The sequence below is a fragment of the Loxodonta africana genome, chromosome 16 (assembly GCF_030014295.1).
Source record: "Loxodonta africana isolate mLoxAfr1 chromosome 16, mLoxAfr1.hap2, whole genome shotgun sequence".
Lineage (NCBI taxonomy): Eukaryota > Metazoa > Chordata > Mammalia > Proboscidea > Elephantidae > Loxodonta > Loxodonta africana.
In genome coordinates this window covers 68,080,876-68,107,290 of record NC_087357.1, presented here as the reverse complement: position 1 = coordinate 68,107,290, position 26,415 = coordinate 68,080,876, and the positions used below count along the sequence as shown (strand labels likewise).

At 42.4% G+C, this 26,415-nt stretch overlaps 1 protein-coding gene across 1 annotated transcript; it reads left to right on the top strand.

Moving 5' to 3' along the window:
• Nucleotides 1–7,996: 7,996 nt before the first annotated feature.
• Nucleotides 7,997–26,362, top strand: SAR1A (secretion associated Ras related GTPase 1A). The gene is made up of 7 exons (XM_003409310.4): nt 7,997–8,124; nt 14,736–14,809; nt 14,934–15,053; nt 15,491–15,556; nt 19,106–19,209; nt 22,568–22,699; nt 23,907–26,362. The coding sequence occupies exons 2-7, from the start codon at nt 14,752–14,754 to the stop codon at nt 24,021–24,023; spliced, it is 597 nt and encodes a 198-aa protein (XP_003409358.1). The 5' UTR covers nt 7,997–8,124; nt 14,736–14,751; the 3' UTR covers nt 24,024–26,362.
• The last annotated feature ends 53 nt before the right edge of the window (nt 26,363–26,415 follow it).

Here is a 26,415-nt window from a genome sequence, read left to right as displayed (position 1 = left end):
GCTATTTCAGGCCAATTAGCTGTTTGTGGCTACCTTCTTAGGCTATGCTACCAGACCCCAGGAGTAAAAGATCACTTTCTTCTGCTGTTTGGGTAAATTCAGAGGCAAAGTTTGCAGAGCACTGTGGGAAAGAGCTCTGTGCTGGGAGTCATGACGCCTGAGTTCTGGCCTGGCTTTGTGTGACAGGGGGCAGGTCTTTTCTTCTCTCTGTTTGTAAAACAAGGTTCAGTTTCCTCATTTTGTAAAACAAGGCTCAAAACCTTGAGCCTACATTTTAACATGGAAGATGTTGTGGTTCTATGATTCTGATATAGCGCCAGTAGGGCAGGGATGAGGTAGGAGAAAAAAACTCTCTGTGACTAAAGGGGACAAGACAGGTGATTGGGAGCTGATATTAAGGTCAATCACATTTATATGATTCTGAAACTGCAGAGGAGGGGGAAAGATATAAAAAAGGGTCATGACCTTTGCCGTGTCAGGATATGTTCATAGCTTCTCTCAGAGTGTGTGAGGTGACAAGTTGGTACCTGAGGTACAAACTCATTGAAATGGCATGGTGTGCTTTTCCTCTCCACTTCCTGCCATGGGGATAGTTTGCTTCTTTCCCTGTCTGACTCCAAGTGGCAGAAAGGTACAGGTTGTGGTGGGAAGTCACAGGAAGTAGAACACGTTCTCAGGTTGAGGAGGGCACTTCGAGGGCCCCATCTAGTGCTTGGGCTTTCCCCTCTGTTGCAAGGTGTATAGTGCCTCCAAGGGAGAAGCCACAAGGAATCTACCAGAAGGATTTGAATGTAGAAGAGTAACCAGGAGCATAGATCTCCCTTCTTTTTGAACAAATTCCCTTTCCCAAGGGAAAACAGAGGGAAGCAAAACACCAAAAAATTACCCAAAGAGCCAAATCTGTTTCCTCCTGACTTTGAAGCTTGACAGGAATGCCACGTACCAGGAACTATTAAAACTCTCTAGGATTCAGCCAGGAAGGAGACAGGGAAGTTTGTGTGTGTGTGTGCAAGAAAGAGAAATACAGCCATATTATAGATTTCAAAGAATAATAGATGAGCTTTTTTTTCCCCTATGTGGGGGGTGATGAGGTAGTTAAGGTGTCACGTATTCACCATTGTTTTATTCCTTATGTTTTCTTATTGTGGTAAATGTGTAGGTAACAAAATATTTGCCATCTCAACCATCTTTGCACGTACAGTTCAGTGACGTAAACTTGTCCACCATGTTGTTCCACCGTCATCATTATGCCTTACTTATTTATTTTTTGACTCACAGTGACCCCATAGTGACCCCATGTGTTACAGAGGCGAACTGTCTCATAGGGCTTTTTTGGCTGTAATTTTTTTTTTAAATTATACTTTACATGAAGGTTTACAGAGCAAACTAGTTTCTCATTAAACGGTTAGTCTACATATTATTTTATGACATTGGTTAACAACCCCACAACTTGTCAACACTGTTCGTTCTCAACCTTAGGTTCCCTATTTCCAGGTTTCCTGCCCCCTCCTTCCTTCTAGTCCTTGTCCCAGGGCTGGTGTGCCCCTTTAGTCTCGTTTTATGGGCCTGTGCCTTACTTATTTTTAAATTACACAAATTCTAATGTTAAAATTTCAAAAAATACAGGAACAGTTCATATTGCCTTCTGTCATTCCCACTCTCTTCTTCCAATCCCTTCTTAGAGATTAATTGCTGTTATCAGTTTGGCATGAATCTTTCTGGATTTTTCTCTATGCCTCTATATACATATATTTGGATTTATGTAAATATACAATTTAGTTGTTTTTTATATGCATGGAATTATACTCTATATATGTTTTGGAGGTCTTCTCGTGTTATTACTTATATCTATTGCTATTGAGTCGATTTTGACTCATAGCGACCCTATGGAACAGAGTAAAACCATTACATATGGTTTCCAAGGGGCTGCTGGTAGATTTGAACTGCTGACCTTTGATTAGCAGCTGAGCTCTTAACCACTGTGCCACCACCTGTACCTAATTCTTTTAAACTGGTATAAAGTCCCTGTATGGTGCAAATGGTTAACACACTTGGCTGCTAACCAAAAAGTTGGAGATTTGAGTCCTACCAGCGGCACCTTAGGAGAAAATCTTGGTGATCTGCTTCCAAAATATCAGCCATTGAAAACCTCATGGAGCATAGTTCTCCTCCAACACGTGCATTGGGATGGACTCAATGGCAACTGGAAAAAAAAAAAAGAGATAATACAGAAGTGTTATTGAGCACATTTTTTTTTTTGCCTTTTCTTGTTTTTTTGTAATTTTTATTGTGCTTTAAGTGAAAGTTTACAAATCAAGTCAGTCTCTCACACAAAAATTTATACACACCTTGCTATATACTCCTAATTGCTCTCCGCCTAATGAGACAGTACGCTCCTTCCCTCCACTCTCTATTTTCACGTCCATTCGGCCAGCTTCTGACCCCCTCTGCTCTGTCATCGCCCCTCCAGAGAGGAGATGCCCACATAGTCTCATGTGTCTACTTGATCCAAGAAGCTCACTCTTCACCAGTATCACTTATTATCCCATAGTCCAGTCCAATCCCTGTCTGAAGAGTTGGCTTTGGGAATGGTTCCTGTCTTGGGCTAACAGAAGGTCTGGGGACCATGACCTCTGGGGTCCTTCTAGTCTCAGTCAGACCATTAAGTCTGGTCTTCTTACGAGAATTTGGGGTCTGCACCCCCCTCCTCTATGCTCCTTCAGGGGCTCTCCATTGCGCTCCCTGTCAGGGCTGTCATAGGTTGGAGCTGGGCACCATCTAGCTCTTCTGGTCTCAGGCTGATGCAGTCTCTGGTTTATGTGGTCTTTTCTGTCTCTTGGGCTCATAATTACCTTGCGTCTTTGGTGTTCTTCATTCTTCTTTGTTGAGCACATTCTTAACCCCACTCCATGTGACATGTGGTCTAGGTTAGCTGGGGTGCTGAGGGCAAGCTGGAGAATAAAAGGAGGGGAGGTATGAATTAATTAATCCAAAAATGCAAGCTCTTCTGTTGCTTCCTAGAGGCAAAGAGTTATGATAACAAAATATCACCGTAACTTCGTATCACAAACTGAAACGTGCTCACTGCCAAAGTTTGTAGAGAACTCTAGTTCAGGATTCTACTAAGTCTGGCCAGCCATCACATGATACCTGGCAATTTTCTAAAGCTTCCACTATTTAAGTTTTTTCCCCCCTTTTTCTTTTTTTGCATACACGGAGATAGTTGGAATTTCCGCAATTTGATAGACGCCAAATTTATTATTGTTGCATCCTAGATCCTTCTTCAGTTGACTACGGATCTCAGCTGATGCTTTTTAATTAGGAATTCTTATTAACTTAATCTCATTATCAGTGTAGCATGTTATGGGCGTTGGGTTAACCCTATAATGTGAACAGATGTATCTTTACATCAGCTGACCTTTGGGTCTGTGATGTTCCCAATGACCAGACTAAAGACATGTAGGCATTCAAATATGAATCCCCCGTAACCCTAGCCCCAAAGGGCATTTCATTATTGGCATGGATTTAATTGTGTCCCCCAAAAATATCTGTCAACTTGGCTAGGTAATGATTCCCAGTATTGTAGGATTGTCCACCATTTTGTCATCTGATGTGATTTCCCTATGTGTTGTAAATCCTATCACTATGATGTTAATGAGATGGATTAGCAGCAGTTCTGTTGATGAGATCTACAAGATTAGATTCTGTTTTAAGCCAGTCTCTTTTGAGATCTAAGACAGAAGCGAGCAGAGAGACATAAGGAGCTCATACCACCAAGAAAGCAATGCTAGGATCATGTCATTTGGACCTGAGGTTCCTGTGCAGAGAAGCTTCTAGACCAGGGGAAGATTGATGACAAAGACCTTCCTCCAGAGCCAACAGAGAGAGAAAGCCTTCCCCTGGAGCTGATGCCCTGAATTCGGACTTCTGGACTACATTAGAGAATAAACTTCTATTTGTTAAAGCCATCCATATTGTGGTATTTCTGTTATAGCAACACTAGCTAATTAAGACAGTTACTATCACCAAATTCTTTTCCCCTAGATAGTGGGAAGAAGTAGGGTAGGTTAGCCTCTTTGACCTTTACCCTGCTTAGGAAGACCAGTTTGAGTCACCACTGTGCCTAGGCAGGAGGAGGATTTCTGCAGTCCACTTCACCCAGGAGTAGGGAGTGAGATGCTCCCCAGGATGTGGGACTTTCAACTATAAAATCATACAGTTCTGGGCAAATTGGGATGAGTTGGTCACCCTACCTGGACAGGGGCCAGCTTGGCATTAACCTATTAAAGAAGAGATGTTTTTCTGGAAAAATTTCTCTGTAGACCAAATCCCAGTTGTTCCTGTGGTCTGTGAGGGAAGAGGACCTTGGGTTGTATAAGAAGGAAGAACCTCCCAGCACAAAGGAAAGGGAGGAACATTGGGTTCCTACTGTGTGCTAGGCCCTGTATTTGGTGCTTCACAAACACTGTCTCAGGTAATACTCAAACTTGGTGAGGTGGTACTATGACTATACCCAAGGGTAATCCAAGGAGATCCAACCAAGGAGCTCCTCCCCTCCTGCTTACTTGGGTGTGAGAGGTAAGGGGGCTTTCCAGAGGAGGTGGAAGTAGGTCAGACCAAGGTACAGTAAGAGAACAGGAAAGTCCTGGGCAGAAGAGTGGCTTAGGCTTTGGGTGAAATGATTGGGATTGGAGTCCTGGCTCTGTCCTGTCCCTTTGTGTGGCCTTGTGTGGCTGGCTCCTCCATACCCCTTCACTCCCCGGCAGCTGCTGACTGTCAATGAGAACTTTGGCCTGAACAATCCCAAGGTCCCTTTCTGATGGATGGGAAATGGTAGAAAGCAACAGTGTGTGTAGAGAGCCCCTTTGCTGGTATCTAGGCCTGATGTGGGAGCAAGTGAAGACAGTCACAGGGCACAGGAAAGGGTTGGCATCCTCAGTTTTCTCAGGCTGGGCCTTTCCCAGGTCAGAGAGGGCTAGGATACTTTCATTTCTTGAGATGCCTGATACTTGTCGAATTGAAGACATGCCAAAGCAGGGTCACAAAAATCATGGAACATTTTAAATATTTTAAATGTTTACATTTAAATATTTTTGTTTACATTTACCAAATTAGTGCATTTAACAAAAACATTTAAAAAGATTAGAGTCATGTAATTGTGCTAGTCATAACATAATTACTAGATTTAAAACATATTAAATGGGTAGGACAGACAGTGTGATCTGGGGCTGGGAGACAGTTTTAATGTTGGACGATGAACAGCTTCCTCTTTTAATCCTGTTAGTCCCTCTAAGATTAGCAGGTGTGGTTGTGGTGGTTAATTTTACACATCGATTTGGCGAAGCTGTTTCCCAGTGGGTTGATCAAATACTAAGCCAGTTGCTGTTCCATAATGTGACATGATGCAGTATAATGCAATCACGTTCCATGACGTAATCTAATGTAAATAATCAACCAGTTGAAAGGGGAGTTTCCTTAGGTGTGGTCTGCCTTCAGACTATAAACAGATTATTTGGTAGGACTCCTTCTGTCTCCTGACTCTGCACTCTTCCCGTCACCTGACCGAAAAATCTTAGAATACAAGCCAGCAGAAGTGTCCAGCCTGCCATCAGAATAACAGATTTTGGATTTACCAGCTCACCACAATCCCTTGAGCCAACAGACGTCTCTAGCCTATCACTTGACCTACAGATTTTACAAGACCCCACAGTTTCATGAGTCAGTCCCTTGCAGTAAATTTCTCTCTTTCTGTATCTATGTCATGTCTTGCTGGTTCTGTTTCTCCAGAGAACCCTAAGACAATGGTGTAGCTATCTTAGTACATTTCTCCATTACCTCACTCCTTTCTCCAAAATAGCTCTCTCGACTCTCCACACACCTCTACAGACCTCTCTCTCAGTGGATGACTCACCTCCAAAACAGAAATATCTATAAGCACAGCTTCTCCGGTTTAGCCAAGGTCGGTGAGAAGTCTCAGATAGGGCCTGACCCCTTTAAGTGCCTGGGCAGGATTCAAACTAAGTTCCAAAAACACACAGGATGAAGGTGGGAGGTAGAGGATGGCTAGGGGGTGGTGGTGGTGTGAGCTCAACCATTGAGCCCCCTCTAATTATTGCTGGAGTTGCCAGGTGCCACTTTTATTGTATATTAAATTTCTGCGTGTAGTTGGAACTATTTCTGGACTTTGTTCTCTTCCATTGGGTTGTGTGACTTTTCTTGCACTGGTACCTAACTGTTTTAATTGCTGAGGCTCTATAATATATTTTAAGGAGTGCTGGTAGCATAGTGGTTAAGTGCTTGGTTGCTAACCAGACGGTTGGCGGCTCGAACCCACCAACCGCTTAGCTGGAGAAAGATGAGGCAGTCTGCTTCCATAAAGATTTACAGCCTTGGAAGCCCTATGGGGCAATTCTGCCCTGTCCTTATAGGGTCTCTGGGTATGAACTGACTCAACAGCAACAGGTTTGGGTTTGGGTTTTGGTTTGATAAGGTTTTAATACCTGATAGTGCTAACTCCCTCCTCCTTACTCTTCTTTTTCAGAACTTATTCCCTGGATATTCTTGTTTATATTTTCATATGAATTTTAGCACAAATAGAATAATTTCAAAAACACACACGACTTATTAGTCCTATTAGTACTTTTGTTGGGATTTATTATTTTACATTTATAATTTTGTTATGTTAAATTTATGTTGTTAAACTTACAATTTTACTTAGGGAGAATTGAGAGCTTTATGATAGAGTTTTTCTATCCAAAAACATCATTCATCTTCCCATTCTTGTCTGTAAAATGGGAGTAATAATAATACCAACTTCATAGAGCTGTCCTCAGGGTTAACTAAGAAAATGCATGTAAAGTACAGTATAGTGGGGCCATCGTTTTGCTTTGCCACTTCCTAGCTCTATAGCCTTGGCCTTGGTTAGTAAACTATTCTGAACTTCAGCTCTTTCATGTGTAAAACAATAATAATAATAGTATCTGTTTCATAGGACCGAAAAAAAAAAAAAAAAAAAAGCCGTTGCCGTCGAGTCATTCCAAGTCATAGTGACCCCACAAGACAAAGTAGAACTGCCCCGAGGGTTTCCAGGGAGCTGCTGTGGATTCCAGCGACTGGCCTTTTGATTAACAGCCATACCTCTCAACTACTGCACCACCAGGGCTCCTCGTAGGACTGTGTTGTTGTTATCACGAGTCGCTGAGTCTCTTCCGACTCAGAGCCACCCTATGTACAACAGAAGGAAACTCTGGCCGGTCCTGAGCCGTCCTCACAATCGTTGTTGTGCTTGAGCCCACTGTTGCAGCCACTGTGTCAATCCATCTCCTTGAAGGTCTTCCTCTTTTTCGCTGACCCTCTACCTTACTTTCTACAAGGACTGGTCCTTCCAGGGACTGTAAAAACCCACTTCCGTCGAGTCAATTCGGACTCATTGACTCATAGCGACCCTATAGGACAGAGTAAGATTGCCCCCATAGAGTTTCCAAGGAGCGCCTGGTGGATTCGAACCTCTAACCCTTTGGCTAGCAGCCATATCTCTTAACCACTACGCCACCGCACTGCAAGGAGGGTTAAATGGACGAGGCATGTGAAGTATTCAGTGCACTACCTGGGGCATAAACATCGCTGTTACTCAGAAAAATAGGCTATCACAGGGAAAATGTGACAAAGCGAAAGGCTGGTGGGATCCACCTAAGGTCTAGCTCAAACGTCACCACTTCTGATTTTCCCCGTGCGTCTGGGAGCGCAGCTGAATTTGAACTCGTGATCCTCGAGCATCTAAGGCAAAGGAAGCGCGCCAGGATCACGGCCCTACCCTCCGGGCCCCGGCTTTGCCACGTTTCGTGCGTACAGGAGGAGGCGGGGCCAACCCAAGGCTCACCCTCGCGCCCGCCTCGTCACGCCTTAGGCCCGCCCCTTCGCAGCCCGAGTCTGTGGTAGGGCGGCACCGAGTTGCACAGCGCCGTGACGCTAGCGAAGGGCGGGAGTAAGCACGCTCCCGGAAGTCTCGGGGGAGGGGCTATTACGTACATCCGGCAAGTAGCTGGCGGTCCGGGTTATTGCCGTTCTGTGTGCTCTGAGGCAGGGTCGAAGTGGCCGGTCGACGCCGGAGCAGCCCCTCGGGCCGTGAGTCACGAGGACGCGGCGGGGGAGGAAGTCGAGGCCGGAGGGGTTGGGGCGGACGGCGGCGAGGGCCAGGGTGGAGGCCGGCCCAGGCAGAGCTGTGGGGGGGAAGTGACACGCAGGCGGTTCTGTGGGGCCGCGGGGCTGGTTCTGGGCGGGGACGGGCCGACTTGGCCCTGTCGGCCTCGTCCCCTGCCCGCCGTGAGGGGTATCGGGCAGACCTGTATTGCGCTCGGGGTCTTGGGACTGCCGGCCCAGGGGCGCTTGGTTAACGAGGCGGCTTCGTGTCCCCTGTCTCGGATGAGCCTTCACAGCCCTCGGTGAGGCGGGGCGGGGGGAGTCCGTGACTATTCTCGTTTTACAGTCTCGGGGGCTGAGGCTGGTCGAGGCAGAGTGAACTGGCCAAGGCCCGGCAGCTAGCAAGTGTGAGCGCTCCAACCAGGTCTCTTGGCTCCTGGTCTAGGGCTCTCCCGACTTCAGCCCTGGTATTCTCTGGTGCTCTGGGTCGAAGCCCATATTTTCTCCTTTCACTCCTCTCTTTCTTGCCTCTCTTCTTCGTGCGTGGAAAATTTCCCTAAGTAGCGTTTTGTATAGGCTAGTGTTTCCTTCCCGATTGTCGCCGAGAGGGGTCGGGAGCAACTTCTTAGGGTTGGCGCTAAATCCTCCGTTAACATTTTCCCTTGCTCTTTTCTCCTTTACCTTGAGTCCACCTGCTTAGGTTGTGGCATTTGCAGTGGGGATGACCTTTGACATTTACTCCAGCTAAACAGAGTTTTTTATAGCCAAAAGGCAGCTGCATACTATCCCAAATCTGTCCTGGAATGGGGTCCCAAAGCTGCTCTGAGTAGATACAAGAAATAGCGCATAAATAGAAGGGTAGCCTTTCCTGAGGTTTTTTTTATTGGCTAATGGTCAGCCTGATGCTCCTCTTTTCTGTTTGTTTGAATCTATTAGTCCTGAGCTTTGCACGTTTTGATTTGGCTTACACGAGCAGTGTGTTTGTTGGTAGTTTTGATTTGGCTTACACGAGCAGTGTGTTGGTAGTTTTGATTTGGCTTACACGAGCAGTGTGTTTGTTGGTAGTTTCAAGCCCTTGTATTTTAGTGTACCCTAAGGTGCATAAGGTGGTGGAGTGCATCAAGAACAGGAAGTCAGTAGAATGTTATTAAATAGTAAAGTACCATCCAAAAGCTGAGATGAGTTGTAAGGAAGATTGGTCGCTATGAGTCAGAATTGACTGGACGGCAATGGGTTTGATTTGCTTTTTTTGTTTGTTTCGGAGGCTTGTAATCTGTGTAGTTGCTGACAAGGAACTTTTAGTTTTCTTTCTTTAAGGAATTTTGTGTTTTGGATTTGAATTTTCTGTGCTATTAATAGGAAAAACTTTGGCTTTGGTATTTAAAAGAAGAAGGTTTAATCTTGACACTGTTGCTTTTTTAGCTGGGCAGTCTCAGACAAGTCAGCTCACCTAGGAATGTCATTATCCTCTTCTGTTAAGCGAGGTCAAGGATCCCTGCCTGGTGTAGTTGGTGTGAAGATGAAATAAGATGAATGTGCAGCCACTGTATAAACTAAAACACTGCCGATGAGGTGGTGCAAATCATAAGATCTCAAGGGTGGAGGAGCCTTAAGGCCATTTCCTTAACTTTGGGTAGCAGTACAACCCAGCCCTTTGGGTCCCTTAAGGGTTTTTATTATTTTTAGCATCATCTGAAGAGTTTCTTCAAGCACTCTCCATAGATTGTTTTGGAGGGAATAATGGGTTTTTAAAGCAGGAATGTCAAAGGAAAATAAATTGGAAAATCAAGGTAGCTTGGTTAGCATTGAAAATCCTTTATCATTGTGGGTTTTTCCTCTTGTCACCTGCACAGACTTCAGCTAGTTGAGAAGATACAAAACATACGTCTAAGATGATGTAGTAAAGTTTTGCAAAGAGTCTATAAAGCATTGACTACAAAACCATGTAGTACAAATGACTACGTAAAGGAGTTGTAAAGGAGTGATCAGAGTGGGAATGACTTTAATGAGAGGTGCTTTTTAAAGGTGAGCGTGCTTCTTCAAGCGATAGACTGAGAAAAATGTGGAAGGATGGCTGGTTTGAGGGCCTTGTAGAGGAAAGGCATATTGTTTTTTTTTTTACTTATGTAAATGGATACCCTGGTGGCATGGTGGTTAAGTGCTACAGCTGTTAACCAAGAGGTCAGCGGTTCAGATCCACCAGGTGGTCCTTGGAAATTCTATGGGGCAGTTCTGTTCTGTCCTGTAGGGTTGCTGTAAGTTGGAATTGACTTGACGGCAATGGGTTTTATAGTAGGTGGGAACATAAGTGCAGGAACATTAGTTATCGGACTTCTTAAAGAGCACACTGAGGTCCCAGACAAAACTGTTGTTTAGCATGCATTAGCATTTAGATTTACCCCCTTTCCCCTTTTTTTCCTGCCAGGTATAGTTTGATGTTACTAAAAAGGGCAATAAAATAAAATAAATTTAATACCTTTTCATTTTAGCTTTTGCCTTCAGTTTCCACCTCCACTCAAAACTCCCTAGCCTCATTTGGCCCTCCATGATAAGAGCCATGGAAAATAAACATTAAACAGGCCCTAAAGTTTATAGATCAGACTGCAGGCCCAATGAAATCTTGGTAATTGGGTGAAAAAGAAAATTAACATACTGCCTCCATTTTTCAGTTTTTTGATTTAGTATTCTTTCAGTGAAGACTGTAGGTGGGTTTTTGTGGATAGTCCTTTTTATAGATCACTGTCCATGAAAGTTTTGTTTGATGACAGCTAGTCACATCTGGTATAAAAACTTGTATTCAAATGTTCCTGCTGATGGAGAGGAGTGAAGGGTTGCATCTTTTTTTTGCGCCTGTTGTATCTGAGACATTGAGGCAGAAAATCAGTGTGGCAAGGAAATGCTGACTCTGAGAAACACAAAAAATAGACCCACCAATGTCCCTAGAACCTTCTCTCTTAACTTCATTCAGAGGTCTTCTTGCTTATTACCAATGTGTAGGTCTTTAATAATAGCCTTGGGTCTTTTGTTTTGTCTAGGCCTATAGGAAATAGTAGGAAAAGTGGTAATATCAGTTCTGATTAAGTTATATATTTAATTATTAGCTAGGAACCTACTACTATGTCCTGAACAAGAATTCTTATTTCAAGAAAATATGTATTTGTAAAATGTATTAGTGCTTGAATACTCATATTATGAAAAGATTCTCTTACCTCTTTATGGTTCTCTAAAATAGTGATTGTTATCTCTTTTTATAGATAGAGATACGTATCTGCAAAAAAAAAAAAAAAACCAAACCCGTTGAGTTGATTCTGACTCATAGCAACCCTATAGCATAGGCTAGAACTGCCCCACAGAGTTTCCAAGGAATGGCCAGTGGATTCAAACTATTGCGCCACCAGGGCTCCTATCTGCAAAAAGGGTTAAACAAATATTTATTTTACTGTGCTTTAAGTGAAAGTTTACAGCTAAAGTTAGTTTCTCATACAAAAATGTATACACACTTTGTTATGTAACCCTAGTTGATATCCCTGTGTCAGCACACTCCTCCTTTCTACCCTGGATTTACTGTGTCCATTCAACCAGCTCCTGTCCATTTCTGCCTTCTCATCTCGCCTCCGGACAGGAACTGCCCTTTTAGTTGCGTGTATCTACTTGAACTAAGAAGCACACACTCTTCACGAGTGTCATTTTATGTCTTATAATCCAATCTACTATTTGTCTGAAGAAGTTGGCTTCGGGGATGGTTTTAGTTCTGGGTTAACAGAGAGTTCGAGGGCCGTGTCTTCTGGGGTTCCTCCAGTCTCAGAGCATTAAGTCTGGTCTTTTTACGAGAATTTGAGGTGTGCACCCCACTTTTCTCCTGCTCGGTCAGGGACTCTCTGTTGTGTTCCATGTCAGGGCGGTCGGTGGTGGTAGCTGGGCACCATCTAGTTCTTCAGGTCTCAGGCTGATGGAGTCTCTGGTTTATGTGGCCCTTTCTGTCTCTTGGGCTTATATTTTCCTTATGTCTTTGGTGTTCTTCATTCTCCTTTGCTCCAGGTGGGTTGGGACCAATGAATGCATCTTAGATGGCTGCTCACTAGCTTTTAAGACCCCAGATGCCACTCACCAAAGTGGGATGCAGAACATTTTCTTAATAAACTTTGTTACGGCAATTGACCTAGATGTCTCCTGAAACCATGGTCCCCAGACCCCTGCCCCAGCTACTCTGTCCCTCAAAGTGTTTGGTTGTATTCAGGAAGCTTCCTAGCTTTTTGTTTAGTCCAATAATGCTGACTTCCCCTGAATTTTGTGTTGTCCTTCCCTTCACCTAGGTGTTCTTGTCTACTATCTAGTTAGCGAATACCCCTCTCTCTCCCTGCTCACCTTTGTAATCATCAAAGAATGTTTTTTTCTATGTTTAAACCTTTTCTTGAGTTTTTATAATTGTGGTCTCATACAATATTTGCCCTTTTGCGACTAATTTCCCTCAGCATCATGCCTTCCAGATTCATCCATGTTATGAAATATTTCGCAGATTCATCATTGTTCTTTAACGTTGTGTAGTATTCCATTGTGTGAAAACCAAACCCAGTGCCATTGAGTCGATTCAGACTCATAGGGACCCTATAGAACAGGGTAGAGCTGCCCCATAGAGTTTCCAAGGAGCGCCTGGCGGATTCGATCTGCCGACCCTTTGGTTAGCAGCTGTAGCACTTAACCACTACGCCACCAGGGTTTCCCCATTGTGTGAATATACCATAATTTGTTTATCCATTCATCTGTTGATGGGCACCCAGGTTGTCTTCCATCTTTTTGCTATCATGAACAGCGCTGCAGTGAACATGGGTGTGTGTGTATCTATTCATGTAACGACTCTTACTTCTCTAGGATCTGTTCCAAAGAGTGGGATTGCTGGATTGTATGGTAGTTCTAGGAACCCTGGTGGTGTAGTGGTTAAGTGCTACGGCTGCTAACCAAAGGGTTGCCAGTTCCAGGCGCTCCTTGGAAACTCTGTGGGTGCAGTTCTACTCTGTCCTATAGGGTCGTTATGAGTCGGAATCGACTCGATGCCACTGGGTTTGTTTTTTTTTGGTTTTATGGTAGTTCTGTTTCTAGCTTTTTAAGGAAGCGCTGAATCAATTTCCAAAGTGTTGTACCATTTTACATTCCCACCAGCAGTGTATAAGTGTTCCAGCCTCTTCATAAGCTCTCCAACATTTATTATTATGTGTTTTTTTGATTAATGCTAGCCTTGTTGGGGTGAAATGGTATTTCATTGTAGTTGTGATTTGCATTTCTCTAAGGGCTAGTGATTGTGAGGATTTCCTCATGTGCGTGTTAGCTGACTGAATGTCTTCTTTGGTGAAGTGCCTGTTCATATCCTTTACCCATTTTTAAATTGAGTTATCTGTCTTTTTGTTGTTGAGAATTGATCTGATATGTTGTACCTGAAAATTTTTTCCAAGTCTGTAGGTTGTCTTTTCACTCTTTTGGTGAAGTCTTTGGATGAGCATAAGTATTTGATTTTTAGGAGCTCCCAGTTATCTAGTTTCTCTCCTGGTGTTTGTGCATTGTTAGTTATGTTTTGTATTCTGTTTATGCCATGTATTAGGGCTCCTAGCATTGTCCCTGTTTTTTCTTCCATGATCTTTATTGTTTTAAATTTTATATTTAGGTCTTTGATCCATTTTAAGTTAGTTTTTGTGCATGGTGTGAGGTATGGGTCTTGTTTCATTTTTTTGCAGATGGATATCCAGGTATGCCAGCACCATTTGTTAAAGAGACTGTCTTTTCCCCATTTAACTGACTTTGGGCCTTTGTCAAATATCAGCTGCGCATAAGTGGATGAATTTATGTCTCGATTCTCAATTCTGTTCCGTTGGTCTACATATCTGTTGTATCAGTACCAGGCTGTTTCGACTACTGTGGCGGTATAATAGGTTCTAAAATCAGGTGGAGTGAGGCCTCCCACTCTGTTCTTCGTTTTCACTAATGCTTTACTTATCCGGGGTCTCTTTCCCTTCCACGTGAAGTTGGTGATTTGTTTCTAAACAAATATTATTTAAGAAGAGATACCATGGGTAAATAAAGCAGGGCAAATTGTGCCAGCCAGTAGAACTTTGGTGACTATGTTTTAGAGCTGTTTACAAGGGTAGGTTAATATGATTTTAATTATTTTCTACTTAGTGCATCTGTGTGACATTTGGATTCAGATTATTGATGAGACTCATAATTTCCTCGAGGTATTGCTAATTGGTGGATGGCAGTGGTCTGTCTGGGCAATGTGAATAGACGGCTGCCTGGGAGAGTGCATCATGCAGTAAATGAGGAAAGTGTATCTTTAACTTCTAGTCCTTTGAGTATAATAGATTATTGAAGAAGATTAGAAAACCAGTGTTTTTACGGATCTGAGGACCGGGGAGGGTTCCCACCAGGGTAAAAAATTCTTCAGTCTCAGGAGGGAAGGGAAATCATCAGTGTCTTTACTTGGCTTTCTTATGTCAGAAAACCTGGGACTGTAAATATGCATCAGAGCCAGGGGATGAGAGTTAACCTCTCCAAAACTGTGCTGGCATTCAGAAGGTTAATGTTTGGTGCTTTCATATTTTATACAGGTAGTAAGCATTAATAATGTCTTTCATCTTTGAGTGGATCTACAATGGCTTCAGCAGTGTGCTCCAGTTCCTAGGTAAAGCCATTTTTTTGAAATATATCATAGGTTAAAACTTTTTGCATGTCTTCAAACAGTTTAAATACAAGCAGCCTCTGGTATATAGAGAGCTAAATTACATTTAAATTTATTTCTTTTTTAGGGCTGTACAAGAAATCTGGAAAACTTGTATTCTTGGGTTTGGATAATGCAGGCAAAACCACTCTTCTACACATGCTCAAAGACGATAGACTGGGCCAGCATGTTCCAACACTGCATCCAAGTAGGTTTGCAAATGCCAGCAGATCTTTTGATATTTGAAAGTCTTTCTCAGGTTCGGGGGATGAGTCCCCAGTTGATGCAATTCTCTTATTAGCTCATGTCCCAAAAGACAGCTCACTTGGAAGAGTTCCACGTCGGACATCCTTGGGTCACACAGTCATCTATCTAAACCTCTGGAATTTGGTCACTCTCTGTTCTCATTAGTCCTGTAAAGGACACGTCTCCAAAACCTCCTGCTAAGGAGCAGCAGACACCTTGGAGGAGGAGAAATTCCTGGCTTTTTAGAATAATTTAAGAATGTTTTCACTTATGTACCCTTTTCTTTACAAGTGAAAGTTTCATTAAGTTTTTATATTGATATTTGCTTACAGTACTGGTAGCTAGACCTTTGTTGAATTGAGAAGTTTATTTCTTTCCTCTTTCTTGACAATTTTTCAGCATCAGAAGAACTGACAATTGCTGGAATGACTTTTACGACTTTTGATCTCGGTGGGCACGAGCAAGGTAAGAGACAGTTGAGTGGAAGGATGGCATTGGCGTAGGGTTGGTTTTGTGCTCCCCTTTAGTCACTTTCATTCTAGATAACTTTCTCATTACTTCAACAAAGTTGTTTAATTCACTTGTTACTTGTAAGTAATTTCAGACATGTCAGAGGTTGCAAAAATAAAACAGCGAACTTTACTCCCCTATGTCCTTAACCCAAATTTATTAGTTTTTCTTTCCCTATATGGGGGCTTTTGGGTGGCACAAATGGTTGAGCGCTTGATTACTAGCCAAAAGGTTGTAGATTTGAACCCACCCAGAGGTGCCTCGGAAGATAGGCCTGGTGATCTGGTTCTGGAAAGTCACAGCCTTGAAAATCCCCTGAGCGGTTCTGCTCTGTACACATGGGGTCACCATCAGTTGGAGTCAACTCGACGGCAGCTATTATATATATATGTGTATACATATATATGGTACAGATTCACATTTATTTTTTCTGAACCATTTCTGAGTACATCATGTCCTTAATACATTCTTGTGTGTTTCCTGTGAACAAGAATTTCCCCATATATAATCATAGTAATTATCAAATTCAGGAAGTTTTTCTTTTATCTACCCTATAGTGTATACACATTTTTTGTCAATTGTTCCAGTGTCCTTTATAGCATTTTTTCCTCTTCATCAGCATTATCTAGTTATTAGTTAGCATAATATCTCTTTAGTATCCTTTATTCAGCGGAGTGGGAGTATGTAAGATAGCAACTTTGTGTCCTTTCCTTGTGACTACTCTGATGTAATTTGATATTTTGTGTACTCTGCCCATTTGGGGCAGTTGGTGGAACATTTTCTTTCACCTCCTTACTCTCGTCATAAGCGTTTTTTGCCTTACTCAGGCTGTGTCCATATTGTTCCCAGATTTCTATCAGTGTCTTGTTCAGACGTAGTGTATACGTTTTAGAGATATTCAGAATGGGACATCTTTACCTGATGACACTCAGTTTACATTTGGCAAGACTCTAGGCTTAGGAGTAAAATATTTAAGGCATGTATGTGTCTTAGGCTGTGTTCTTTAGAGAAGCAAAACCAGTAAAGTGAATAAATATATATAGAGAGAAATTTATATCAAGGAAACAGCTCACGTGATTGTAGAGGCTGGAACATCCCAGGCCCGTGCATCAGGATGGAGGCTTCTCTGGATTGATGTAGCTGCAGAGGCTGGTGAACCCAAGATCGGCAGGTCGGAGAATAGGGCTTCCTTTCACAGGCTGTGAAGATTGACGAATCCCAAGATTGGGAGATAAGCTGATACCGCAAGCCCCAAGAACCGGAGGTCAGACAAACAGGAGGCAGCTGCAGGATCCAGAGTGAGCAAAAAAGGCCAGAATGTCTGCTTATATTAGGATGCAGGCCACACTCCCAAAGAAACTCCCTTTCAGCTGATTGGCTACTCACAGCAGATTCCATCATGGAAGTGATCACATATAAACACTGAGAATCATGGCCCAGCCAAGCTGACATACAATTTTTACCATCACAGTGTGGGAATAAATATTCTAGGAAGGTAGGAAAATAAACTGTTGGGATTCCGTCAGGTTTGTTCATTTGTTGTTAAGAAGCCTATTTTTGGAGCATTATATTAGGTTGAATCTAATATAGTACATTTAAAAATAGAATATTGGCAATTTCTAGTTTATAATCAGTGATTTCCTTGACATATTGGATTTATTTTATTCACTTAATATTTATATCTTGAAAAATTATATATGAAGTATGATCACAATCACATAAAATATCTGTACAGAAAAGATTAGAAGAAAATACACTAGAATATTAACAGTGGGTGTGTTTTGGTGGAGTTAATTATCAGTGATCTTGTCTTTTTCTAGTATGTGTTTGTGTTATTTTCATTTGGTGGGAAGGGATGTATGTCTTTTTGTCTCCCTAAAGGATTTGTGACTACTTACAAATTTAAATTCCGAGCAAGACAAAACATGGATAAGCTGAATTGAGACCAACTGGGGAATGCAGAATGAGTAAATGTTTTTGGATATCTGAACTGGGAATTGTCAATTGTTTGGTGTGATAAATTTAGCTTCAGGCTTTGTTAGAGTAGAAGGGAAGTATGTCGATGTATATAGTTTTGTTTTTTTGACCTAGGAAAACTTACTTAACAGAAACACTTTCATAACAACCTAGCCACCATTTTACAGAAGTTACTAAAATGCTGTAGATCTCAAAATTTTGTTTTTTACTTCTATAACTTAAAAAATTTATAAAAGCAGTACAGGCTAACTGTAGCAAATTCAGTCAGTATAGAATTACGAAAAGGAAAAGTTCTCCCAGCCTTTCCTCTCCAGTTGTACGTTTCAGAGGTGACCATGAATTGTTTAGTGTAGAGATGCTTTCTTATTCATCCCATTGAGAGAATTAAAAATGAATGACTTAGAAATAACAATATGGTTAAAGCATTGCTTCCCAGCCTTTATCATTTCATGTCACATATTTAAAAATAACATTTATAGGGCACATTGGGTAAAATACAGGAAGCTGAGGTGGCTGGCCTGGAGGCTTCAACCACCTGTCTGGCCCGGTGCCCTGAGGGCTGAAGGAGTGAGTGTGTCAGCACACCCACACACTGGTGGTTAGAAACTAACTCCGGACTAAAGTTACAGGGACAGCATTTTGCATCCTGATGTTCTAACACAGGGATTGCAAGTTAAAATGGCTCAGGGTGAGACAGGTCATTTAAATGAGTGACACTGACTGCATTTAAGACAGTAGAGGGTGGTGGAAATTTGGGCAAATGGAAAAACTCAGATCTCATCTAAAGGGACAGCGTCACTCAGTTCCAGCTGATTACTGGCATGTGGGTATATAGGCATGGAATTGTCAAATGTTGCAGTTTTTCAAGGAAGGCAGAAGTTCTAATTTTCATATTAAAAAAAAAAAAAACAGACTCAGCTCATGGGCCATCAGTTGGCACCCTCTGTCCTATGGGGTTGCTATGAGTCGGAATCGACCCGACGGCACTGGTTTTGGGTGGGTTCTACCTTAATACTGGCTAGGACTTGGAGAATCCATATGCAATCTAATGCTGTTGAAACTTGGCCAGTATTTGCCCATTTTATAGACCATTAGGCTATTCATTTTATATGTATACACATACACATTTTTTTAAATTGTACTTTAGATGAAGGTTTATGGAACAAACCAGTTTCTCATTAAACAATTGGTACACATATTTTTTTTGTGACATTGGCTACCAACCCCACGACATGTCAGAACTCTCCCTTCTTGACCTTGGGTTCCCTATTAACCAGCTTTATTGTCCCCTCCTGCCTTCTAGTCCTCCCCACTGGGTTGGTGTGTCCCTTTAGTCTTGTTTTGTTTTATGGGCCTATCTAATCTTCAGCTGAAGAGTGAACCTCAGGAGTGACTTCATTACTGAGCTAAAAGTGAGTGAGGGGGCCGTACTCTTGGGGTTTCTCCAGTCTCTGTCAGGCCAGTAAGTCTGGTTTTTCTTTCACACACACGTTTTAAATTGATGCAACTACAAACTTTGTTTTTTAGCACGTCGGGTTTGGAAAAATTACCTTCCAGCAATTAATGGAATTGTCTTTCTGGTGGATTGTGCAGATCACTCTCGTCTCATGGAATCCAAAGTTGAGCTTAATGTACGTTTATTTTTTTTCCTTTTCCTGGCTTCTCTTTCTTTTAAGGAATACGGCTGAGTAGTGCCAATACTTAATCACCCAGTTGACATTTGGTGAAAGTCCTAGTTGTAGGAAGAAAGTGTTTAAAAATCTAAGACGTTGAAATGTCTGTCTCGAGCATTATGCTGTTTTAAGAACTGTCTATATGGGATCAAACTGACAACAGCAGCTCAAAAGGTGGGAATCTTAGGGGGCAGTGAGTTCATGTTAATGAGGGAGAAAAACTTAGAAAAGGAGGATGAGAATGGTTGCACACCTTCAAGAATGTAAGCAGTGTCACTGAATTGTACATGTAGAAACTGCTGAATTGGAGCATGTTTTGCTGTGTGTAATCTCAACAACAACAACAACAAAATCTAAGTCATTGCTTTTCAATGTCCTGAGGAAGCTCAGCTTGAACTTGAGTCAGTTAACTATGTTGTTTACAACAGAGGGTGACTGTATGTCCTAGTTCTGCAGAACAATCTCCGGTTTATGCCTGTAGTCCCAGCATAGTTAGTAGCACTCCTGTTCACGTATCATGTATGGTCACTCTTTATGTGGTGCTGGCATAGTGAAACCATAAAAGCAGTATTAGAGTTCTTTACGTTTTTGCATCTACGTTCTTCGGTTGTGCCTAACCACCCTCCCACTGAATGGCTTGCCAGGCCTTAATAGTCTCTTCTTAGCCTTCAGTTTTGGTCTGTGTACCATTTGATACTATCAAGGACTTGCTTCAAGTTTCTCCTTCCCAGCATTGCATTTTCTTGCTCTTGGTGTTACTATTTCTCTAATGTTGTCTTTGTCGTCCGCACTACGCTTACCCACTCCTTTACCCCATGCCTCCTCCTTTTTCTTTGATATGTATTACTATCTCTCTGCATTCCTATTCCTCTGCATTTGAACCTGTCTCAAGTTTGTTTGTTCCTTGAATCTACAGCTGTAGTTCCATATAGAATTGCCTGTAGGGCAGTGCTTACCTGACTTGACCTCTTGCCACTGGCCATTCCCTCTTTCTTTAAACTCCCCTTTATACTTTTCATTTTGGTACTCTCTTTCTGGCTGATACTTTTCAGTCTCTTTCACAAGCACCTGTTCTCTGCTTAGCCCTTAAGTGTCGGTATTTCTCAGGGTCTGTACTTTGTCCCATGCTGATCTCATCTACGCCCATTCCTTCATCTACCATCTACATGCTGATACCTCCCAAGTGGATTTCTGTTGTCTAGACCTCTCTCCTGAGCTTCAGCCTGATACATAAAGCTGCCTACTAGACAACTCCACCATCAATTCTGTTTTCCCAGAAGAGAACTATTCATCTTCCCCCACCATCTACCTGGACTTCCAGTCCAGAGACCTGTGAATTATTGTGGATCCCATGCCAAACCCTTCCCTACCCACCCACCCACCCACCATTCAGTCATCAACCCCTAAATATTCTTGGGGCATCCTGTCTGTACACCCTCATGCTGACCCAGAGAGGATCTTTCATTTGCCCTCTCCTCCACCCCCAGTAAGTTACCATCTACCCATTTACTATAAGGGATTATTGAATTTCCCTTCTCCATTAATTTTTGCTTAGATGTTAAGTCTCTTTTACTCCTTAATATCTGATTCTTTCTGCTTCACACCATCCCTGCTCTTCTCTTTTGTTTTAGGCCCCTGTTATTCACCTGTTGGCACAGTCTCCACTTGGTCTCCCTGCCTTCAGTGTGCACTCCCTGCCCCCCCCACCTCTGTGCCATGCTAGAAGGAACTGTCTCAGACTTTTCATTGCCCTACTTAATCTCTCTGTCACTTTCCAGATAAGATCTGTAAATCTCTTGCATAGCACATAAGATCATTCATGGTCTTCTCTCTGTTTATTTCTTTAGCTTCATTTTCTCTATTGCCTACCTTGAGCTACATTTCAAATATAGAGAACAACTTGCCCTCCTTGAATATGCACAAATATCTATTTTTGTCTGGCTTTTTCTCCTGTCCTTTAAGAGAACTCAGAGTTTAGGTGTGACCACTTCTAGGAAGTCTTCCCTGACCTTTCAGTCTGTGTTAGCTTTCCCCACCTTACCAATGTCTGTTGTCTTTACTCCTTTTCTTGTAGGTGTCTTCTACCAGACAGTAAACTTAGATGGCAGGGACTTGGTGTCATTTCTGTCTGAATCTCCAGCACCTAGCAAAGCATCTGACACACAGTTGCACTTTGTCAGTGTTTAATGAGTGAATGACTTCCTTACTTTGATGTTTGACATTTCCTGGAATTCACGATGGTCAAAGTACAGTCCTTCAGCTCTGCTTTCCTGCTAGCGAGAACTAGATTCCCAGGCTTGAACTCTGCCACCTTTGACTCCCCTTTTGTCCGCCGTATCATTTAAACATCATGTCCCTTCACTGCTTTCTCCAAAATGCCTCCTGCACTATTCGTTAAGTGCTGCTGCCTTGGACTAGATGATCGTCTCTCACCTGAGCATCACAGGTAAATGCTGTCTGTACCTGTGCAGTAACTTCTAGGCTGGGGGGTCTCTGAGATACATTGCAGCTAGTTTGTCAGACTGGCACCACAGTGTGGCTCATCCTTAACCAGCCCATTAACTCCGTCATTACATGGCAGCACGAATACTTTAATCCAGCCAGACAGTACTCCATCAGACTTCCTAAATGCTTTTCTTACTGCAAAGCCATTACTTACGTTCTTCTTTCTCCTTCCTACCTACCCAAATCCTGCCCTTCTTTCAGAGCATAGTTTAGGCTCTACATCTTTGCTAAGACTTTCTTTGAGCCCACATTGACGTTATATTTCCCTAAACTTTTTAGTATTCATATTCTGTTCCCAGTCATTGTGCCAGGCATCTCCTACCTTGTGTTTTTACTGAGCTCTGTTAGCATATGTCTGAATATAGAGTCAGGCTCTCTTGAGGTCAGGGACTGTGTCTTACCCTTCCTTTTGTATCCCTTTTGGTGCTTCAGTGCTTTGCACACATTGGACATTCAGAGAACACTTGGGCAGTTCTGTAGTCTCTTCAAGGCTCTATATCCAGAGCATTCATTCTTCTGGACTGTTCTGAGGATGGTCTGTGGCTGAGCAGTTCAGCTCAAAGTTAAGGTTGAGGCAGTTCTGCTTTGTAAATATACACAGCCTTGAGTCACAATTGTTTTGAGGCAGGTAGGAGATTTTTATCTAATGTCAAGGACATTATAATGTGAGGATTCACTTTTAGTTAATCACTCAGATTATCGGATTTTCCCTTTACATTTGATACCTAATAGACAATAGAAGTCAAAATTGTTTTCATTATCTGGTAGGCTTTTGTGGATACCTTACTTGGCTCTTTTATCTTGTCTTTAGGCTTTAATGACTGATGAAACAATATCCAATGTGCCAATCCTTATCTTGGGTAACAAAATTGACAGAGCAGATGCAATCAGTGAAGAAAAACTCCGTGAGATATTTGGGCTTTATGGACAGACCACAGGGAAGGTAAGAGAAAAATCTTCCGGGGACATGTTACAAAGGACATTCACTGCTGTGCTAACATTCATGTTTTGATATTTGGATTGTACTTTTCAAAAGTTTACATGGGTTTAGGGTTTTACTATGGGTATTTTGTAAGCTCTCTGAAGGCAGCATTATGTTCTTTCTGTTATCTACTGAGATATATTCTCAGGTATTTGAGGATGAAGGAAATGGTACAAGAGGCCATTTATTGTAGTAATCAAGACTTTTTCTGACTACCTTTCAAATCTGATTCTGAGAAATCTCTAGAAAGAGCTCTTCTTAGCAAGAAATCAATATTATTTGACTGGAGAATTCAGGTTATGAAGAAGAGTAGTCATTTTGTAAAACTCTGCAAGCAGTAGAAATGAAAGCACTTGACCCAGGCCCAGTGCTCCTACTGAGGGAGGTAGGACTGCTGTCTCTATTTTTCAGATGAACAAACTCTAAGAGAGTGATTGGTTCAGGTCTACACAGCAAGTCAGTGGCAAAACCAGAAGTAGAACCTAGTCTCTGGCTGGAGGAGCCGTCTGTTACAGCAAGGCCGGTGTGTGAGGGAGAAACCCGGGTTAGCTGTAATTTCACAGGAATCCTTCTAGGCTTTTCCCTTTGGGGTCCTAGCATATTTCACTTTTAAAATCTTCTTTCTCTGTGATCTGTGATAACTTTCTGACTTCTTTACTTGATTCCTTAGTCTTCCCTCTGTCTAGAAATGTTTCCTCTAGTTCATTTAGTTTCCCCTGTTCTAAATGAGTGTTGTGTCATGAAATCTTCCTTAATTTCCTCAGTGCAACCCATTATCAGTGTATATTTCTGCATACTCGTGTTAAATGGGAATATGTCTATTTCTAAAAAAGTCCGAGACCTCTCTTGTCTATTGAAGGGCACGCTGGTTTCACGGGTCCCAGCGGACTCTTTCTTGATTTGCCGCCATGACTATCTAGATGAACGTCAGAGTGTTGAAAGCAAACGCTCTTCCTGGAGAAAGAGTCTGGGAATAGGACTGTGCTGCTTATTCTGTCCTGAAGGCGTGAGGCCCGGGGAAGTCATCTGTCTGTATGGCCTTGACCACGTTTCCGTAATTAATCCCTACTTGTATTTGAGGAACGAAGAAACTGATTTTAGTGATCATCCTTTCGAGCTTTTCTACCACAGAGGTGCTAACGGCCCTTTCTTGGTTTGCCTCCATTAGGGGAACGTGACCCTGAAGGAGCTGAACGCCCGCCCCATGGAAGTGTTCATGTGCAGTGTGCTCAAGAGACAAGGCTATGGCGAAGGTTTCCGCTGGCTCTCCCAGTATATTGACTGATGTTTGGACAGTGAAAATAAACAAGTTTTACTTCTCTGGACTGATCCTATTCACAGCTTCCTCATGAACTTTTCTAATAGAACAAGGAAAGCTCTCCAACCATGTCTGGCGTTGAGAAGCCAGGAGTCTGTCAGCTCTCTCATCGCCCAGTGGTGACATGTGCTCTTCTCCACACTGTCGGGAGGTAATGGTGCCCCACGTGCTGGCGCAGGTCAGCGTCCCAGGACTTGGAAGCTGGCAGGATTTGCTGGGTAAAGCTGCATGCCATCATGGGGCACCTGAAAAGAAAAACACGTCTCACCACTGTGGTTGATTTAAAAAGAAAGTGATTCTATTTTTTAAGGAAAGTGTTGTTAATGTAATTGGTGTCCCTCCTAACTTTTTGAGTTCACAATTTACTTGGTCCAGAGTTTTCTATTCTTTTTTTTTTTTTAATCTAGTAAATAAAATGGCATATAGATATTCATAAAATTATGAACAGATACACATTGGAGACCAGAGCTCAGCTAGGTGGTCTTACTCCTGTTGAATTAGCAGGTTGGTGAGGGGCGCCCCCCTGAGTCCCCCTGTCTCAGTAACTGCCATCACTCTGTGCACAGATAACTAGAGAAGCGGCAGCCCCCTGGCCCTGCAGGTGCAGCAGGTTTCTAGTGTGGCGAGCAGGGGTCATTCCTCATCATGGAACGTACAGTGATTGCTCACTGAGGAGGGGTTGAGTATAGAGTGGGTTATCTTTATTGTTTTTACCTATAAAGTTACAGATTTCAGCCAGTGTTCACTTTTATACTGTTGTGAAATTTCATTCGTGTCTGTAGCACCTTCCTTTTTCATTTTCAGTTATAAAAAGTGACTTTTGCTTCATAAGAGTTGAGATTACTTTCACATTTCCCGTGCTGCAGCTGTGTCTCAGTTACTTTTGCACAGATTCTGGGGGGAGGTTTTTCTGACTAGGAGAGTCACACAGAGCAAAGTTAACGGCTTGAGGGCTTTTAATTCTCTAAGTAGAGGACTTCAAATAGGGTACTGTTACACATTTTAATCTCGGAAAGATTTACTCAGTAGGGCTTTAAAATTTCCACTTCCAGAATTTGGTCTCTTTATTGCACTGTTCCTGAATGCAGTCTTTTTCTTACACCTGTTCTCTTTATCAGTTACCTATTTGTGTGTGTGTTTAAAGTAAAGGTTAACATCTGTAGCTTTTCCAGACACATATATATTTTAATTTGGTGTGAAATTGCCCTTTCTCCAAATCCAGAACTGGGGCAAACACTAATCCAAGACCTCTGTGTAGGGCTGTTCGTTTTGAGCCAGCGTGGCTCATCTTCAGATAGTGAACAGCCGGTGTCCGCCCATCAGCACCCCCGGTAGCGTGCGTGAGGGTTGTTCTCAGAGCGTTCCGCTTCTCCTAGTGCCCTGTTTGAAACTGAATGTTCACGATCTTAAGCTGTATTCCACCCTGGGGGTGAAAGATGAAAGGGTAGGAGATGGTCTTAAGATGGAGGATATCTCTACTTATTTTTTCTTTAATGAAAGGCTAGAAGTAATTTCTTCAAAATTGAGAATTGTGATGTCGGAGCTTATTTGAGAGGATTAACAGTGAACTCCTGGCTCTGGTGTAAAGGTAGGCAAGTGTGGATAACATTCTCCTGTGGATGAGAATCATTCTTAATTGAATTTCTCATTCTTAGTCTTCAGTTGGACCTGTTGGGAAAGCATACTTTTTCACTGCCAGGTACCAAATGCAGAGACTTGATGAGAAAGTCTGAGAAGAGCATGCATTTCATTTATTAGCAAGGCATAGCTGGATTAAGTCTATCCTGTTGGTTCGGGAAGGGATTAAAAGCCTCATGTGAATAAATCTAGCTGATGGTGAGTGAACTCCGTAGTTGACTTACATCCTTTATATATTTCCTTTGGCTAAGGGTTAGCCGTACTTCACTATCCAGAGACATGAGAAGTATGGTTGCTTCAGTGTTAGTTTTCTTGTTTGTTTTCCCCCATATCTGTCCCTAATCACTATGGATTCTAGATAGGGCAGCTCTTTGTGAAAGTGGTTTATTTTGGCCACTGGAGAAAGAGGGATTGAAAAGTCAAGTAGCACCAGTCTGTTTCTTGCCCCACTGAACACCATTCCTATAATAAGACAGCTGAAACAAACAGCTGCGAGGAGCTCTGCGCCGTAGGCTAAGGATCAGAGCTTTGTACAGGAACTCCCAGGAATTGAGACTTTTCATTCTGTTTTATCAGAGTGCATACATGTCCTATTTCAGGAAAAGTCAAATAGTCATTTACAAAAGAAAGTCTGTATCCTGAGCATTTTAATAAAAAGTTAAAACAGATTTGCTATGTGTGTATGTGCTTGTTGGTATGTTCTAAGTTCTGAGTTTGAACA

Excerpts from the sequence above, each read along its gene's own strand:
- SAR1A (XM_003409310.4), top strand. The coding sequence starts at position 14,752 with ATGTCTTTCATCTTTGAGTGGATCTACAATGGCTTCAGCAGTGTGCTC. Across the intron at positions 19,210-22,567 it reads AATCCAAAGTTGAGCTTAAT|GCTTTAATGACTGATGAAAC; the intron begins GTACGTTTATTT and ends TCTTGTCTTTAG. Across the intron at positions 22,700-23,906 it reads ATGGACAGACCACAGGGAAG|GGGAACGTGACCCTGAAGGA; the intron begins GTAAGAGAAAAA and ends TGCCTCCATTAG.